The sequence below is a fragment of the Poecilia formosa genome, unplaced genomic scaffold, assembly GCF_000485575.1.
Source record: "Poecilia formosa unplaced genomic scaffold, Poecilia_formosa-5.1.2 Scaffold789, whole genome shotgun sequence".
Lineage (NCBI taxonomy): Eukaryota > Metazoa > Chordata > Actinopteri > Cyprinodontiformes > Poeciliidae > Poecilia > Poecilia formosa.
In genome coordinates, this window is record NW_006800728.1 from 27,471 (window position 1) to 43,580 (window position 16,110).

Sequence of the window (16,110 nt, forward strand, 5' to 3'; positions counted from 1 at the left end):
TGTATATATATACATATATATTAGAGATGTGCCGATCGGTCACCGATCATAATCGGCCGATTTCCGTGAAAAAGTGTATGATCTGTGATCGCCGATCACTGTCTCTTGTTGCCAATCACACAAACCGATCCTGCATCTCATTTCGCAGCCTGCCTGTGCAGCTGGTCTCCTCTTTCCTTCACACTGCGCAAACGCGCACCAACAATTCTTAAGCGATGTGGAACTATAACGCACTGAGTGAATGGAGAAGTTTGTGTGTTGGCGCAGAAAATTGAAGCAGGTCAAAGTGCATCAACACAACAAATCTAATATGGCATAAAAACAATGCCATACTTGACGGAGTTTGGCTACATCGAGGCTCACCGCAGTAAAAAGACATATGGAGGATCAGATGGCAGGTAAAGCGGCGCACAGCTACAAACACTCACCCGGATTAGCATGACGGTCAGAAAGCTAAACAAATAACCCGCAAAATTATTTAAGTTTTCGAGCTGCGATTTAAGTTCTGTGGTTGAACCGCTGCTACCCACATGGGGCCCACCTAGGCATGCTGGCAGGGAATATTTCGCAGACTGAGCGCCGCTTCTGCTCCACCTGGTAGTGACTCTCACACCGAACTTCTGCTTAAAGCTGCAGCATCTAACTTAAAAAAAATAAATTTTATGAACGTATTAAAGCTTCCACTGTCCTAAACATGAGACAGATAATCTATAAAAAAAAAAAAAAAAAAATCAATCTCCTCCCTGTTCTACATAAGCAGCAGTCCACAGAGCCCATCTCTTCCTCCTTAACATTGCATGCATTTTAATAGTCTATATTCATTTTTCAATAAACACTTAATAGATAGTAAAAGTCAGGGTTTATTATTCTATTTATTTAATATTCCCTGCTGGAATAATGTTCTTGTGTATTTTCTTTTGCAGTATTTGAACTACTGAAGTACTGAGTAACTGATCATAACACCTGATTAAATATTCTAAATGTGTCCTCAGGCAGCCAAAATAAAAGTTATCTGAACATTCTGGTATTTTACAGAGTATTACAAAAACATTTATATAAATAAGGAGTGAGGTTTGTAGGCTGGTTCTAGACCAGATTTCCCACAGGGGTCAGGGTAGACGGTGATTTTCCATGGCAACACTTGAAAAAGAATTAAACAACAAAAACCAGAGCAATATTTCATCATTTGATATAATCAGTGAGCCAAAGAGCCACTTGTGTCTCCAGAGGTTGCAGATCCCTGGCAGATGGAACAGCAGCTAAAGGTGCAGCACTATAATTTTTAATTCATTAAGGTAAAATTGTGAAGGTTAAATAAATCTACTTCTAAATATTAACAAAAGGCATTTATTCAGTATAATTTCTTCAGTTTCCCTGTTGGCCCCCGTCTAGAACCGCCCCTGGGCTGCAGGTCTGTGCCTGGTACATTTTTGGTTGGCATGTTTTTTCTTCATTAATCCAAACTGGTAAACCATGTTAATAAAATAAGAGTGAAATCATGTCAAATGACCACTGAACAATATAGTCATAAAATATTTCAATATTTCTAAATAAAATGTATAGAAAACCCTCAGAAACAGGGGCGGATCTACTGGGGTGGCAGCTGTCATCCCAAACGAGAGCCTTGCCACCCCAGCTGGTGACTGAATTCAATAAATAGTTCTGGCAAATCGAACATTAAGCGTATGAATCTCTTTTATCCGATAATATTGAATGCAACAGAATGTAACCTGACCATAGACATGAATACGTATTGACTTTGATAGCCTTGTGCTGCGCAGTTCGGTGTGTTTTGGTTCCGTTAGCACTAAACTAAGACAACCCCCACACCAAATCATCAGTAGAGCAGCTCTTTAAATCAGCTAATCAACCACCCGCGGTGGTCAGGCGAAAACTTAATCACAATATAGACATCAAGCCTGGCAGCATAACGTAACAGACTCTGTTTTTGTGTTTTTGCGTACTTTGTTTGCGGGACATGTTTGTTTTCTGGTGCTGATTCCCCTGATCGGTAATCTCTGCTCCATCTGCTCGTTGAGCTGTTCTCTGTCGGTTGCCATGGCAACGGCTCCGCGTGCAGGGTGAAGCCTACACAGAGGCCGAGTAAAGGCAAAGTAGAAGTGGTTTTGTCTAGTTTTGGTTCTTCACCTGTTTATCAGCTTTATTGCACCTTTACTGTGGCGCACTGCAGCCGCTGCAATTCCTAAAAGTTAAACAAGCGACAAAAACTGAACTAGTCATCAAACTACGGCTCCTACAGCATATTTAAAATAAAATGATTGATCAGCATAACGGAAATTCGCCTCTTCTTGCATCTTGACAGAATTAACAGAATCCAAACTGTTTATAGATTTGTATCACGGAGAATTTAGCAAACACCAGTTTTCTCATCTGTGTTTTAAGTCGAATGATAATGTTATTGAATGTGGCTGTTTAAACACACTCCAGCATATGAATGTTTGAAATCCACTGGAATGAATTCAGCACAGATTGTAGAAAAATAGCTGAGTCACTGATTTCTACAACAGCTGAAACAATGTAGGTGTAGTAGCAGGTTGTTGTCAGCAGGTGGCAGCACGAAGGCGCTTCCGTGTCAGGCCACATTTTTGATATAAAAGCTTTTTATTAAACATTAAAAGTTGAATATAAACATGTTATAAAAACCTTTAGAAAATACAAATTTTATAAAACCATTTAATAAAAAGCATAAAACTTCATAATTAACTGTAAAAGCTTGAAAACATTAGTTTGTGTGTAATTATTTAGTATTCTGCGTTTCACTCGGGTGAACTGAGGTAGTGAAATAAATGAATAATGATGGAAAAAAATAAATTGTTAAGGAGTTTACTCTAATGAGCTATCACTCATAGCTACCAAGGAGACATGAGTGATTTTCACTCAAACAGAACTTTATTCAATATTGTAAGAACAACAAAACAACATCATCAGTGGGCTGTTTTTGTTTGTTTTTTTGTTGTTGTTGTTTTTTTGTTGTTGTTGTTGTTGTTGTTGTTTTCAGACTGATCTGTTCTAACTAAACATTCCCTCCTTACGTGTACTTGGTCTTGAGTTATCCAGCAGGATTTTTTCTTAACAAAACAGTCAAATCACAGCAGAAAATTCAAAGCGGAACTAAACATCACTTCCTGTTCCCTCAGGACAGCCATACTGAAACACGCGGAAGTTGAAAACACGCTGGCCTTAGCTTTTCTTTTGTTAGACGGTTTCTGAAGACGTCTTTGTGGTTTAGCTAAATATGTGAGTTTTTGCAGTTAAAATGTCTTCAGCTTAGCCTCAGAGAGAGTTTGTGAAAGAACAGGAAACTCCTGCTGAAGAAACATTCACAGAGTTGAAAGAAATCAACGCAAAGATCGAGGAACAGATGGACGATCAGCGCAGACTGCTCGATTTCAGCCGGATACCGAAGATAATCTTACACCGGATAGGTAAGAAAAACCTTCAAGTTTTATTGATACCGATCAGACAGGTTGTGGCTACGCTGAATCCGTAAATCTGGTGTTGTAGTACTCGAAACAAGCGTTATCCCGAGAATCGCATGCCCTGTCGCGGGAGCGCGCATGGCTCTTTTTCTCGCTGATTGGTGAGAAAACTTAATGAAATATGACCGAAGAGGCAACATTTAAAGATATTCGTAACATTATCATGTTTCTTAACCACGTAAGCCCTAAAACGGTTAATTTTATTTCACAGATGAATTGAAATAAATACGGTTTGGACACCTTTGTTGAGACGTATGAGTCGAATGTTTTACAGTCCGCGTCTGATGAAAATGTTCTCCGGTGATGGTTTGCAATTCCCCGCCGGGGTATTATTTTTGATGATAAATACAGAAACGAGCATAAAAAACAAAACATCAACAACAGTGATAATAATATTAATGATAAAATAATATTCAGTGCAAATTGGTCTGCAAATTCTTTGATGGGGGATGGTGAGGGACCTGGATAATGGACAGGGGGCGCTGGGCTAAAAAAGGTTGAGAAACACTGGAGTAGACAATTAAGGGTGATATAAAATCTAATCAGAATGGGAAAAAATATTCTTGTTCTGTGGCATTTTCTGATGTTAGTTGTTGAATATTGCACAAAATGACCAGATGAAAGATGTACAACATGCCAGTTTAAACTTTGATCTAATTTTAAAAAGACTGAGCTCTGCAACATTAAAACATGGATAGAACTGCAATTATGTCAATCATAACTGGCACTTCTTTCTTTTACATTTAGTTTTCTTTGACTAGTATTGTCCTTTCTTGGTTTATTGTTATGTCCTCTTTAGTTTTTTTCTGTTGCTAGTTTTATTTTATTGTTTTTATTGAGGCTCACTACCAGTAATCTTCACTCGTCATATATTCACCTGCGCGCCCCTCATCATCATGTGTTTCACATTATGTGTTGATTCGCCACTAATATTGATTTTTCACTGTTCAGCATCAGATTCTCTGTTTTTATGCCCTGATTCACATCTAGTTTGTTACTCAGTTATACGTTCCGCTTCTCCTGTTTCTGAGTTTTGCGCAATGTGCACGTCTTTTATTTTTCTTCTTTCTTTTTTGCCCTCTACGGTGTGGAGCGGTCGGGGAACGCATCGATGGAGAAAAGCAGACTGACAAGCTTTTTAAAACAACAGAAAAAAATCTTGATATTCTGATTATTGAAATTCAAAAGTGCTGTGGTACGTTTCATATAGGACCACTTACAACACTGTGTAAAAGATTTTTTAAAATTATTTAAATGGGTTCGTTTTTCTGAGGGATACACAGTGAGGGTATCATGATTTTAATCATTGCGTGTTTATAAGAGCGATTTTCTGTTGTCCTTCCATGGAAGTGGGCAGCATCCAGACGGACTATAGAATATGTTTTAATATAAGTTCCTGCTTTGACATGATCACAGAACTGCCAAAACACATGTACAAAAATCCTCAATAAAACATAAAATATTTGAAAATCAGACACCAGACAAAGTGAATCACAGCAACATCATCAGCCGGTGTAACGCTGAACTGATGCGGTGAAGCTACCAGTAGCAGGAGAACGGAGCTACGCCAAAAACTAACAAACACTGAAAAGAAGAGTATCGATGGAGAAAAGCAGACATACTTTTCTCCAGCTGAGCATGTTGTAGCCAAGCATGTTATAATGTTACACTCTACAGTTTTAGCAAGTTGCTCAAAGTCTAAACTGGTATTGTTGTGTATTTAAAGTGTAAAGTTTACCTTCGTGCAAATTGCAGCGCCCCCCTTTTGTAAATTTTTCTGCTAGCGCCCCCTGCCATCCTCTGAATGCCCCCCTGTGGGACGGTACTGCCCCCGTTGAGAAATGCTAGATTGGTATGTTAATAGGACAGTGGTTCCCAAACTTTTTTTTCCTATTTTTTTCCTTTTTTTCGCTGCTGCACAGGCGTAAACCCAGCGTCGTAGCGCTCATGTTGTGTTTAAAGGAGGCTCGGAAAAACAGGTTAACAACGGATTAAACAGTTTTAACTGCTGATAAAAGTAACAGAGGACACAGATATGGGAAGTGTGGAAGCCTCTACTGTATCAAATTGACAAAGGAATAACAGAAAGTTGGCCATTCTAAGGTAAAAACCGAGCGCATACAGCGTTCACGTTTTGTTTTTTTTTTCATCCGGACGGCTTCCCGAGCCTCCCTGCAATGGCCTGTCCAGTTCCCCCAAACATTATTCTGTTGATATGAAACTCATATCAGTAGCTCAGAGAAGAACTGTGATTATGCAGAAAAGCTTAAATCTTTCTTAACTCCCTATTAATCTGATTTAACGACGGGATTCATATTTTGGCACAGCTCATTATTAGCCTGCCGATATTTGTATGCCCTGGATTTCTGCTCAAAAGGTGTCATACAGATATTAAAGTCAATCTGGTAGGTCAGAGAATGTGTTATTATGTAGAAAATTTCATATAACACATTACCATCCAATATTTTCACATTGCAGGGCATGCATTTTTTGACCAGGGACATTTGGAGGCCACTGATGACCTTCCTCATCTGTTGTCAGTGCACTATTTGATCATATGCATTCATTATGTCACAACAAATCAAATCACATTTTATTTGTTTAGCGCCTTTTAGCAACAATGCATTTCAAAGTGCTTTACATAATAAAAACAGGAATACAAAGTCATAGAACACAGAGTCAACAATATTACATTTTGCAAATCAGATTATTGATGAACGTTTCATGACTAGGTTTCAAAAGCAACTCTACACAGCTGGGTTTTTAGTCTAGATTTAAAGGAATTCAGTGTTTCAGCTGTTTGCAGTTTTCTGTGAAGGGTAAGACGGCAAAGATGATTCATATAGAACCCACTTTACTCAAATCTAACTTGAATACACATTCATCAATCTGTGTCAGCTGGGGGGGGGTTCTTGACACAGTGCTGGTGGTATCAGTTGTTGGTGTCTTAGCCTTTGTTGTAACATAATGAAAGCATAAGATCAAATAGTCCACTGACGACAGATGAGGAAGGTCATCAGCGGCCTCCAAATGTCCCTGAAGAAAATGCATGTCCTGCAATGTGAAAATATTGGTAACATAATGGTAATATGTTATATGAAATATGATGCATAATGACGCATATCCTCTGAGCTACCAGAGTGACTTTCATATCTGTATGACACCTTCTGAGCTGAAAATCAGGCCATGCAAATATCGGCAGGGTCATAATTTGCTGTGCCAAAATATGCATCCCCTGTTAACTCAGATGAATAGGAAGTTAAGAAAGATGAAAGCTTTTCTGCATAATCACAGTTCTTCTCTGAGCTACTGCAATAAGTTTCATATCAATAAGACAATTGACAGGGATGCAAATATTGGCAGGCTCAGAAATTAAAGTACCAAAGTCTGCTATATAGTGATGTGACATTCACAAACAATCCGATTCTTCTGAATGGCTCTTTACAAAGAAAATAGGACTGGAGCCTCACCGAGAGCCGTTCTTGTAATGCTCTGTGTAAACTTCAGTTGCTATTATTATTTTATTTAATTATATACATTGATATTTATTTAATTAGCGAATAAAATAAACACAAGAACGAAACAGCACACGAAGCATGCTTGTTGCTCTTTGATTGTTTTTGTCACCTTGTCATGGTGGCAGATGTTACAGCGCTGTGTGCTGCCTGGCTTCATGCAGCGGGAGGGAGAGTGAGAACAGTCTTGGTGTGCCTTCTCTTGGTTACTTCTTGTTGTGCCTTGTACAGTGTTCATAGTTGAGTGTTGTTTACCACTATGGTATTGCCTTAATTGATATGTTTAATAGTCCAGACAATGGTAGTTTCTGACATGGGCACTGATCTTGGTCTAGAATTGGTTTCTGCTTAGGTGGTCCTGACTATAACACTATGTAAAGCTATTTAAAGGGTTGTTTCACCAAACTGAAAGACTCTGGAATGACTATGCTCCAAATAATACATTTTATGGACTCGCACATGTTCTCTGAAGACTGTTTTTATTTTAGTTTTTGTTAATGAAAGTGAAGGGTTCATTGATTCACATTTTGAAGCTTTTGTTTTGTCTTTTTCTCCAGCTCTCTCACAATGCTGCATGTGTAAAGAAGAGGAGGTTCTCAATGAGCCCAGCAACCCGGAAAACACCATTTTACATCAAGAGGATCCAGAACCGCTGCAGATCAAATGGGATCAAGAGGAACCAGAACATCTGCAGATCAAATGGGATCAAGAGGAACCAGAACATCTGCAGATAAAACGGGAACAAGAGGAACCAGAACCTCTGCAGATAAAACAGGAACAAGAGGAACCAGAACCTCTGCAGATAAAACAGGAACAAGAGGAACCAGAACCTCTGCAGATAAAACAGGAACAAGAGGAAGCAGAACCTGTGCAGATAAAATGGGATCAAGAGGAACCAGAACATCTGCAGATAAAACAGGAACGAGAGCAACCAGAAACTCAAGATTTCAAAGAGGAAGTGGATGAAGACCAGCTTGTTCTGAAACGGGAGACTGACGACATGTTGGTGAACAAGCAGCAGAAAGACAAAATTGACAGTTCAAAACAAAAAACACACAAGAAAGCTCACCCAAACCAAAAACTATATTCTTGTCAAATTTGTGATAAAACTTTTTCTCGAAATAATTCCTTGACAGCACACATGACAACTCACATGGCTAAGAAACCTTTCACATGTTCAATCTGTGGAAAACATTACGCTTACAAGAGTACTTTGAGTTATCACATGAGAATTCATACAGGCGAAAAACCATTTACATGTGCAGATTGTGGAAAAAGTTTCCATCTAAACGGCTCTTTAAGCAGACACATGAGAATTCACACAGGTGAGAGGCCTTACACGTGCACAATCTGTGGGAAAAGTTTTGTTTGTAATTATCAGTTACTTACTCATATGGCGATTCATGCAGATAAGCCTTTCTCTTGTGAGATCTGTGGAAAAAGTTTCCGGAAGAAACCTCAGTTGGTTAATCACATCAGAGTTCACACAGGTGAGAAGCCTTTCTCATGTGGCACCTGTGGAAGACGTTTCACTCATAAAGAAAGTTTAACTGTTCATATGAGATTTCACACAGGTAAGAGGATTATCTCTTGTGGCACCTGTGGAAAAAAGTGCTTGAATAAATCTGACTTAGTTAATCACATGAGAACTCACACAGGTGAGAAGCCTTTCTCATGTGCGACCTGTGGAAAAAGTTTCAGTTGTAAATTTAATTTAACTGTACACATGAGATTTCACACAGGTGAAAAGCCTTTCTCATGTGGGACCTGTGGAAAAAGTTTCACTCTTAAAAAACGTGTAGAACTTCACATGAGAATTCACACTGGTGAGAAGCCTTTCTCATGCGAGATGTGTGGAAAAGGTTTAACTTATAAAAATAGCTTAACTGCTCACATGAGAAGTCATACAGGTGAGAAGCCTTTCTTATGTGGAACCTGTGGAAAACGTTTCGCTTATGAAAACAATTTAAATATTCACATGAGATTTCACACGGGTGAGAAGGCTTTGTCTTGTGGCACCTGTGGAAAAAAATGCATAAATAAATCTCACTTAGTTTATCACATGAGAACTCACACAGGTGAGAAACCTTTCTCATGTGGGACGTGTGGAAAAAGTTTTGTTGGAAAACACGGTTTAAATTCTCACATGAAGATTCATACAGGTGAGAAGCCATTCATATGTGGGACCTGTGGAAAAAGGTTCACTCATAATTACAGTTTAAGTGTTCACATGAAAATTCACACAAGATCAAGTGAGAAGCCGTTCTCATGCGAGATCTGTGGAAATTGTTTTGTGTGTAGATCCAGTTTACGTTATCACATGAAGAGTCACACACGTTAGAAACCTTTCTGTTGTTGGTCCTGTAGAAAACGTTTCACTCAAAAGAAATGTAACCGTTCACATGAGAACTCACACAGGTTTGATGGCACAATGTGAACCTCAAGTAAGATTCTCAGTAACTTGCTGTTTGGAAGTGGAGTAATTGCAACCGACTTACATTTTTAAATGTAGCAGCTTTGTACAAAAAGCATTTAAAATCTGATATTTAGCTGGAATACTTGAACATTCACTTCATTCTGGCAGTTTTTTATTTCCATTGTATTTATTCAAAGTAGGGGAGAGATTGTCTCTCAAAGAAACAATGAGTTCGGAATCTTCATTGTGTGTTTTTCCTTTGTACTTATCTGTTTTATTTCAATGATTTGGAGAAATTGATGCATTTTTGTCATGGTTTTAATGTTTTTTTCTGCTTAGAAAATGTATTGATGATATGGATTGAATTTTTGATTTTAAAAAATGATAAAAACTTTTTATATAATTGTGATGCCCACTGGTCTGTGCACATAAAAGGGGAAAAAAAAGGAGCATGCATTTCTTTATTGCAGAGTTAGAAGAAGCTGTTATTTTACTGGGGCTGCACAGTGGCTCAGTTGGTAGAGCTGTTGCCTGGCAGCAAGAAGGTTCTGGGTTCAATTCCCAGCCCCAGTCTTTCTGCATGGAGCTTGCATGTTCTCCCTGTGCATGTGTGGGTTTTCTCCGGGTACTCCAGTTTCCTCCCACAGTCCAAAAACATGACTGTCAGGTTAATTGGCCTCTCCAAATTGCCCCCAGGTGTGAGTGTGTGTGTGCATGGTTGTGTGTCTCTGTGTTGCCCTGCGACAGACTGGCGACCTGTCCAGGGTGTACCCCGCCTCTCGCCCAGAACGCTAGCTGGAGAGGCACCAGCACCCCTCCCGACCCCACTGAGGGACAAGGGTTAATGACTATGGGTGTAGTAACAGTGTTTCACCAGTAGGCGGTGTATGGGGACTCTGAGCTGCCTGTTCCTCTGCCGTTTTTTATCAGCTGAGATTTAATGCATTCACTTGATTAAAGTATTTTGAATTCAAAGATAGTTATGCCAATTTACGAATACCCATGAAATATGTCACTGTCTGATTAAATATGCATATAAAGTGCAGTAAATTTAAGGTACATGTCACCTAATGGAATTGTGGCAAAATATGATGTTGATGGGATTATTTCTGTTTTAAGGAAAGCTAATATTGCTGTTTATGTCTGATGGAATATGTAGATTATATATGCAGTAAATTAGTGAACTGTAAATTGGGCTGAACTGGTTTGTTCAATAAATGATATGATATGAGTATCATGGACTGCGTCTCCCGTGTGCTCATTTGCTGTTTTTCAGCTTCATCTGCTGCTGACCAGCCCAGAACCCTGGGACCCATTACATAATTTTAGATTATAAAGTATCATAATCAGGGTATTTTTCTTTTTTTCTGTCTATTAGATTGTGTGACAGAATAGATTTACATAAGTACAAACCTCCATCTTTGAATTCTGCTTTGGTCGTTCATTGATTTGGCTGGAATTAAGAGACTGGAGTAAAACCTTCTGTTTGAAACAAATAGTAAATCAGGAAAACCTTTATTATACAAACAGCAGCAGTTCACAGAACCCATCTCTTCCTCGCTGCCATTGCATGAATTTTAACAAAGTCAATATGCATTTTTCAATGAACACTTAACAGACTAAGTGCTTTACTTATACAATTAAAAGAGAACACAAAATATGAGCCAAAGAACGAACCTAAATCGTAAATGTAACAATTTACACACAAAACATAAGTACAATTAATCATTTTAAGCATAAACTTTAGTGCTTTCTTAAGCTGGTGAGGTCGAGCTGAGGGAGTCATTGAACATAAACTATGTTTTGATCTTATATAATGAGTAGCAAATGGTAAAGGTCAGGGTTTATCATTCTCATTATTTAATATTTCCAGCTGAAACAGATTTGTTATTCCTGAGTACTTTATTTTGAGTACGTCAGCCCCCCAAAAAATTCCTATCTTGTGTCTTGTTGTCTTTAACTCATCAGTAAAAACGTGAAGGTATTTCTGAAGGTATTCTATAATTGGAGATACATTTGGCACTTCAAGAAATGACAAGCTTTTCATTTCTTAAAAAGTTCTTTAGGTAGTCTACTGAAAAAGGCATTAAACTTTAAAAAAAAATCTGTAATTGCCAAACATTAGCTACATATTTTATAATTTTTTCTCAGAAAAAACATATGTTTTGCGGTATGTTATGTCAACTCTATTACGGACAATATAGACCGTGAGTGAAAAAAACAATAAATTCTAGCAGACTAAAATATTTTTATTCCATTACACCAAGTGTCCTACTACCCCAATACTTTAAATTGAGATGTTTTACTTAAAAATACATTTTAAAAAATCAAAACATACTCAACTTTTCACAGTTATTCGCATAGGGTCAAACGTTTTTCATTAAAACTAATTGAAAACCATCATTCTTTTAGAAATAAAATTGGTCAGTAATACTATATCACAGCAGAAGTCAACCAACAATGTAAACCCTATAACCCTAACCCTATAAACTACAACCCGATGTGCCATTAAAATAATTTTAGCCACTCTTGTACGTACTAAGAAGACTTAAACTCAATGAATTATACTTTCCAATGAGGTTCTTTTGTAAGATTAAAAAGCGTTTTTGGATAACTGACTTCAAACCCACATTTGTGAAATAAAATATTTCTGTTTGTTGATCTGAAGTTATATTCTAATCACATCATTCACTCACTGAACTGACTGAGCCACTGAAATAAACTTAATATTCCATGTTATTGAATGTGACTATTTAAACATATGAATGTTTAAAATCCATTGAAATAAATTCAGAAGCACAGATTGTAGAAAAATGGCGGAGTCACTGATTTCTACAACAGCTGAAACAATGTAGGTGTAGTAGCAGGTTCTTGTCAGTAGGTGGCAGCATGAAGATGCTTCCGTGTCAGGCCACATTTCTGACAAAATGTATTTTTTTTATTTGAACATTAAAAGTTTAATATAAACATTTTATGAAAAACTTTAGTAAATAAAGCTTTTATAAAAACATTTAATAAAAAGCATAAAATTTCATAATTAACTGAAAAAGCTTGAAAACATTAGTTTGTGTCATTATTTTATATACTACTCTGGTGATCTGAAGTACTGAAATAAATTAATAATGACCACAGAATAGTCAGGTAAAACAACAGAGCTAAATGTTCACTCTTAGGTACCAAGCAGACATGAGTGATTTTCACTCAAGCGGCACTTTATTAATTATTGTAAAAATGCATGCTCAGTGTTGTTTTCAATCTGTTCTAACTATGCACTCCCTACTTATTCTTGGTCTTGAGTTATCACAAAGTTATCACAAACCAACATCTCCGGCTTACAAAGATCGTCAAAACCTTGAAAATTGTAAAATTGTCAATTCTTAAACCCTAACTTCCGATAGGATGAAAATACAGTAAGAGTCACCTGAACGTAAATTTGCTATGAAAGTAGGTCAGTATTTCCATATAAAATTATACAAACAACTAAAAAAAGCTATTTTCCAAAAATTACACTAACAATGTATGGACCTCCCAAGAACACTATTTTATTTAATAAAACTTATAAGAGGAGGCTCAAAGAGGAAAATTCAAAGCGGAACTAAAAGTCGTTTACCGTTGCTTCAGTACAGCCAGAGTGAAACACCCGAAAGATACAAACAGCACACGGGCTAGCATTAGCTTTTCTTTTGTGAGACGGTTGTCTGAAGACGAGTTTGGTGTTTTAGGTAAATATTTTAGGGTTTGCAGTAAAAATGTCTTCAGTTCAACCTCAGGGAGAGTTTATAAACGTGCAGGTAACTCCTGCTGAAGAAACATTCACAGAGTTGAACGAAATCAACGTCAAGATCGAAGAAGAGATGGAGGATCAGACAGAAATCAACGTTAAGATCGAGGAAGAGATGGAGAATCAGACAGAAATCAACGTTAAGATCGAGGAAGAGATGGACAATCAGACAGAAATCAACGTTAAGATCGAGGAAGAGATGGAGAATCAGACAGAAATCAACGTTAAGATCGAGGAAGAGATGGACGATCAGACAGAAATCAACGTTAAGATCGAGGAAGAGATGGACGATCAGACAGAAATCAACGTTAAGATCGAGGAAGAGACGGACGATCAGCGCAGACTCCTGGACTTTACCCAGATGCCGATGATAAACTTACACCGAATATGTATGAAACCCCTTCACGTTTTACTAATACTGATGAGACAGGTTATAGAAAGCTCTTTTTGGCTACGCTGTACTTGTAAAAATATTTAAAGGACTATTCCACCAAACCAAAAGACGCTGGAATAACTAATCCGTCTGAAAACATTACATAGATTTGGAATTATCAACAGTGACCTGGATTATGACTTCTTGTTTTAAAGAACTAGGTACAGTAAATATACAACAAAAACATACCTTATAAAAGTAACAACATCAGCCAGGGGTTATTGCAACATCATGCACATAAATTGAAGTTGAGCAATGCACCGAGTGTATTAATTGTCTTTCCGTTTCTTGAATGAAAGAGTAGCTGCAAGTAGTTAAATAGGTTAGTTTTAAAAGTCTCTAAACAAGGAATATTCTATTGAATTTACATTTGTGAATAAATAAGCTTTGCTAAAATGCAATCTAATTAATTAAAAAATAATTTTCTTATTTTCTTGAATAATTGTGAAAACCAACAACATTATTTTATTATTTATCCAAATAATAAAAGCTTTGCTATTTGGAGAAATGGCAAAGCTTTTATTAATAGTAATAAAGCTGTTTTAAAAATAATAATAAAAAGTAACGTCCCAATACTAATGGTCAGATGGTTACTGAGGAAGGAGAGAGTTAGCAGAAAAGGTTTGTTTTAAATATTTAGTTACAGAGTGGTCCCACTATATGATGAGCGCTCTCATATTCTGTGTCCATAAATATAGCAAAGTGTGATGTGAAGTTGCAACAGCGCCTCCTACAGTCACAATTTACAGATGTCACAGAATATGGTGCAGCATCCCGGTTTGTACAAAGTACATCTTTAAGAGGAGTTAACGCCTGAAAGATTCGCAGTCCGGCTGGCCGAACTGCATATTTCCAAGTGTTTGGCATACTTGAAGGCACCCCTGTCTCATTACTGGTACGGCGGGATTTTATTTTTTAATGGAACCACACACGTTCGCTGAAGACTATTTTTATTTTGGTATTTGTTGTCATACTTGAATCCGTAAAACAGGTAGTGGAACGGCTGTTAGACTAAATAATCTGGGGAAAAGTCAGTCCCCAGATTATTTATTATTTATTGTTGACCATTATGGTTTTTATTTAGATAAAATAAAACTCTCTGTTTCAAGTTTGAGTGCCTCCGAGCTGCACTTGGAGGCACTCTGAAGAAGATCAAATCTTTTCTTGCAGCTTGAAGGAATTTGTGCCATTTAAATTGTGAGCTGTCTCTTTTGACTTTGATCAAGCAGCGCCATCACTGTAACCAAAGTAACTCTTAAAAATGGCTCTTAAAAAGCAATTAGCCCATCATAGATAGCTGATGAATGTGTCCAGTAGCCCAGCCTTATTGGCCAGCGCTGCTGAGCCCTCACTGCCCCCCACAATAGTAAGGAACAAATGATGGAGGAACTCACTATGCTGGGTAGACAAAACCACTTCCATGTCTTAAAAATATTAACTATTGTGATTTCATTCTGTGTGCAAAAACTTTAGTAATAAATAAATATTTATTAATTGCTTATTAATAAATCAATAAATATTTATTTCTTACAGTATTCAATGAGAAATATTTCTCACAGGGTAAATCAAACCTTAAACAACTAAGGCTGAATACACAGAAGCCGAGGAAGTTGAGAACGATTTCAGCGAAGATTTCAGCGATATATCTGCAGTTTTAGAGGAAAAAACTACAGAGCGATGCAGAAGAGGGAGCTGGTTCTATGGAAGGACAGCAACCACATTTCTGAGCCATATAGTTCTATCTGGAGGAAAAAGGTTTTTTGGAAAATTTGTCTCGGGGCTACTAGGAAAAACTATTGCCACATTGCTTGTTCATCAGGAAGTCCTTGATACAATATTTTGACTCACATCTAGTTCCATTCTGTTCAGAAGAAGTACATTTGTTGAGTTTATTTTAGAAAAGCCTTTAAAAGTACTGTTTAGATGCATCAATAAATTAAAGTGAAAGGTTTGTTGTTTGACTCACATTTAAAAGCTTCTTTCTTTTTTCTTTTTTTTTTGTCTTTTTGTCCAGCTCTCCCACAAAGGTGGGCGTGTAAAGAGGAGGAGGAGGTTCTGAGTGAGCTCAGCAACCAGGAGGGAAGATACACTTTAAATCAAGAAGAACCAGAACCTCTGCAGATAAAACAGGAACAACAGGAACCAGAACATCAACAGTTCAAAGAGGAAGAGAAACAACTCAGCATCAGTCAGGATGAGGAGCAGCTTGTGCTGAAACAGGAGACTGACGACATGTTGGTGAACAAACAGCAGAAAGACAAAACTGACAGTTCAGAACAAGAAACACACAAGAAAGCTCACCCAAACCAAAAACTATATTCTTGTAAAATTTGTGACAAAACCTTTTCTCAAAATAATTCCTTGACAACACACATGACAACTCACACGGCTAAGAAACCTTTCACATGTTCAACCTGTGGAAAAAGATATCTTTACAAGAGTCGTTTAATTGACCACATGAGAAT

At 37.5% G+C, this 16,110-nt stretch overlaps 3 protein-coding genes across 3 annotated transcripts in view; all 3 read left to right on the plus strand.

The window, feature by feature from the left end:
- LOC103131573 (gastrula zinc finger protein XlCGF8.2DB-like) overlaps nucleotides 1-946 on the plus strand; it is a 3,388-nt gene extending 2,442 nt beyond the window's left edge. The window contains exon 3 of the mRNA XM_016666747.1: nucleotides 924-946. Coding sequence (XP_016522233.1) covers nucleotides 924-946 — 23 coding nt within the window. The remainder of the gene's footprint in view (nucleotides 1-923) is intronic.
- The window catches only part of LOC103131580 (gastrula zinc finger protein XlCGF57.1-like), a 100,151-nt gene that overhangs the window by 9,313 nt on the left and 74,728 nt on the right, over nucleotides 1-16,110 (plus strand). The window lies entirely within an intron of this gene.
- Nucleotides 13,025-16,110, plus strand: part of LOC103131576 (zinc finger protein OZF-like) — a 7,463-nt gene continuing 4,377 nt past the window's right edge. Inside the window, exons 1-2 of the mRNA XM_016666748.1 lie at nucleotides 13,025-13,601; nucleotides 15,660-16,102. Coding sequence (XP_016522234.1) covers nucleotides 13,181-13,601; nucleotides 15,660-16,102 — 864 coding nt within the window. The 5' untranslated portion in view covers nucleotides 13,025-13,180. The remainder of the gene's footprint in view (nucleotides 13,602-15,659; nucleotides 16,103-16,110) is intronic.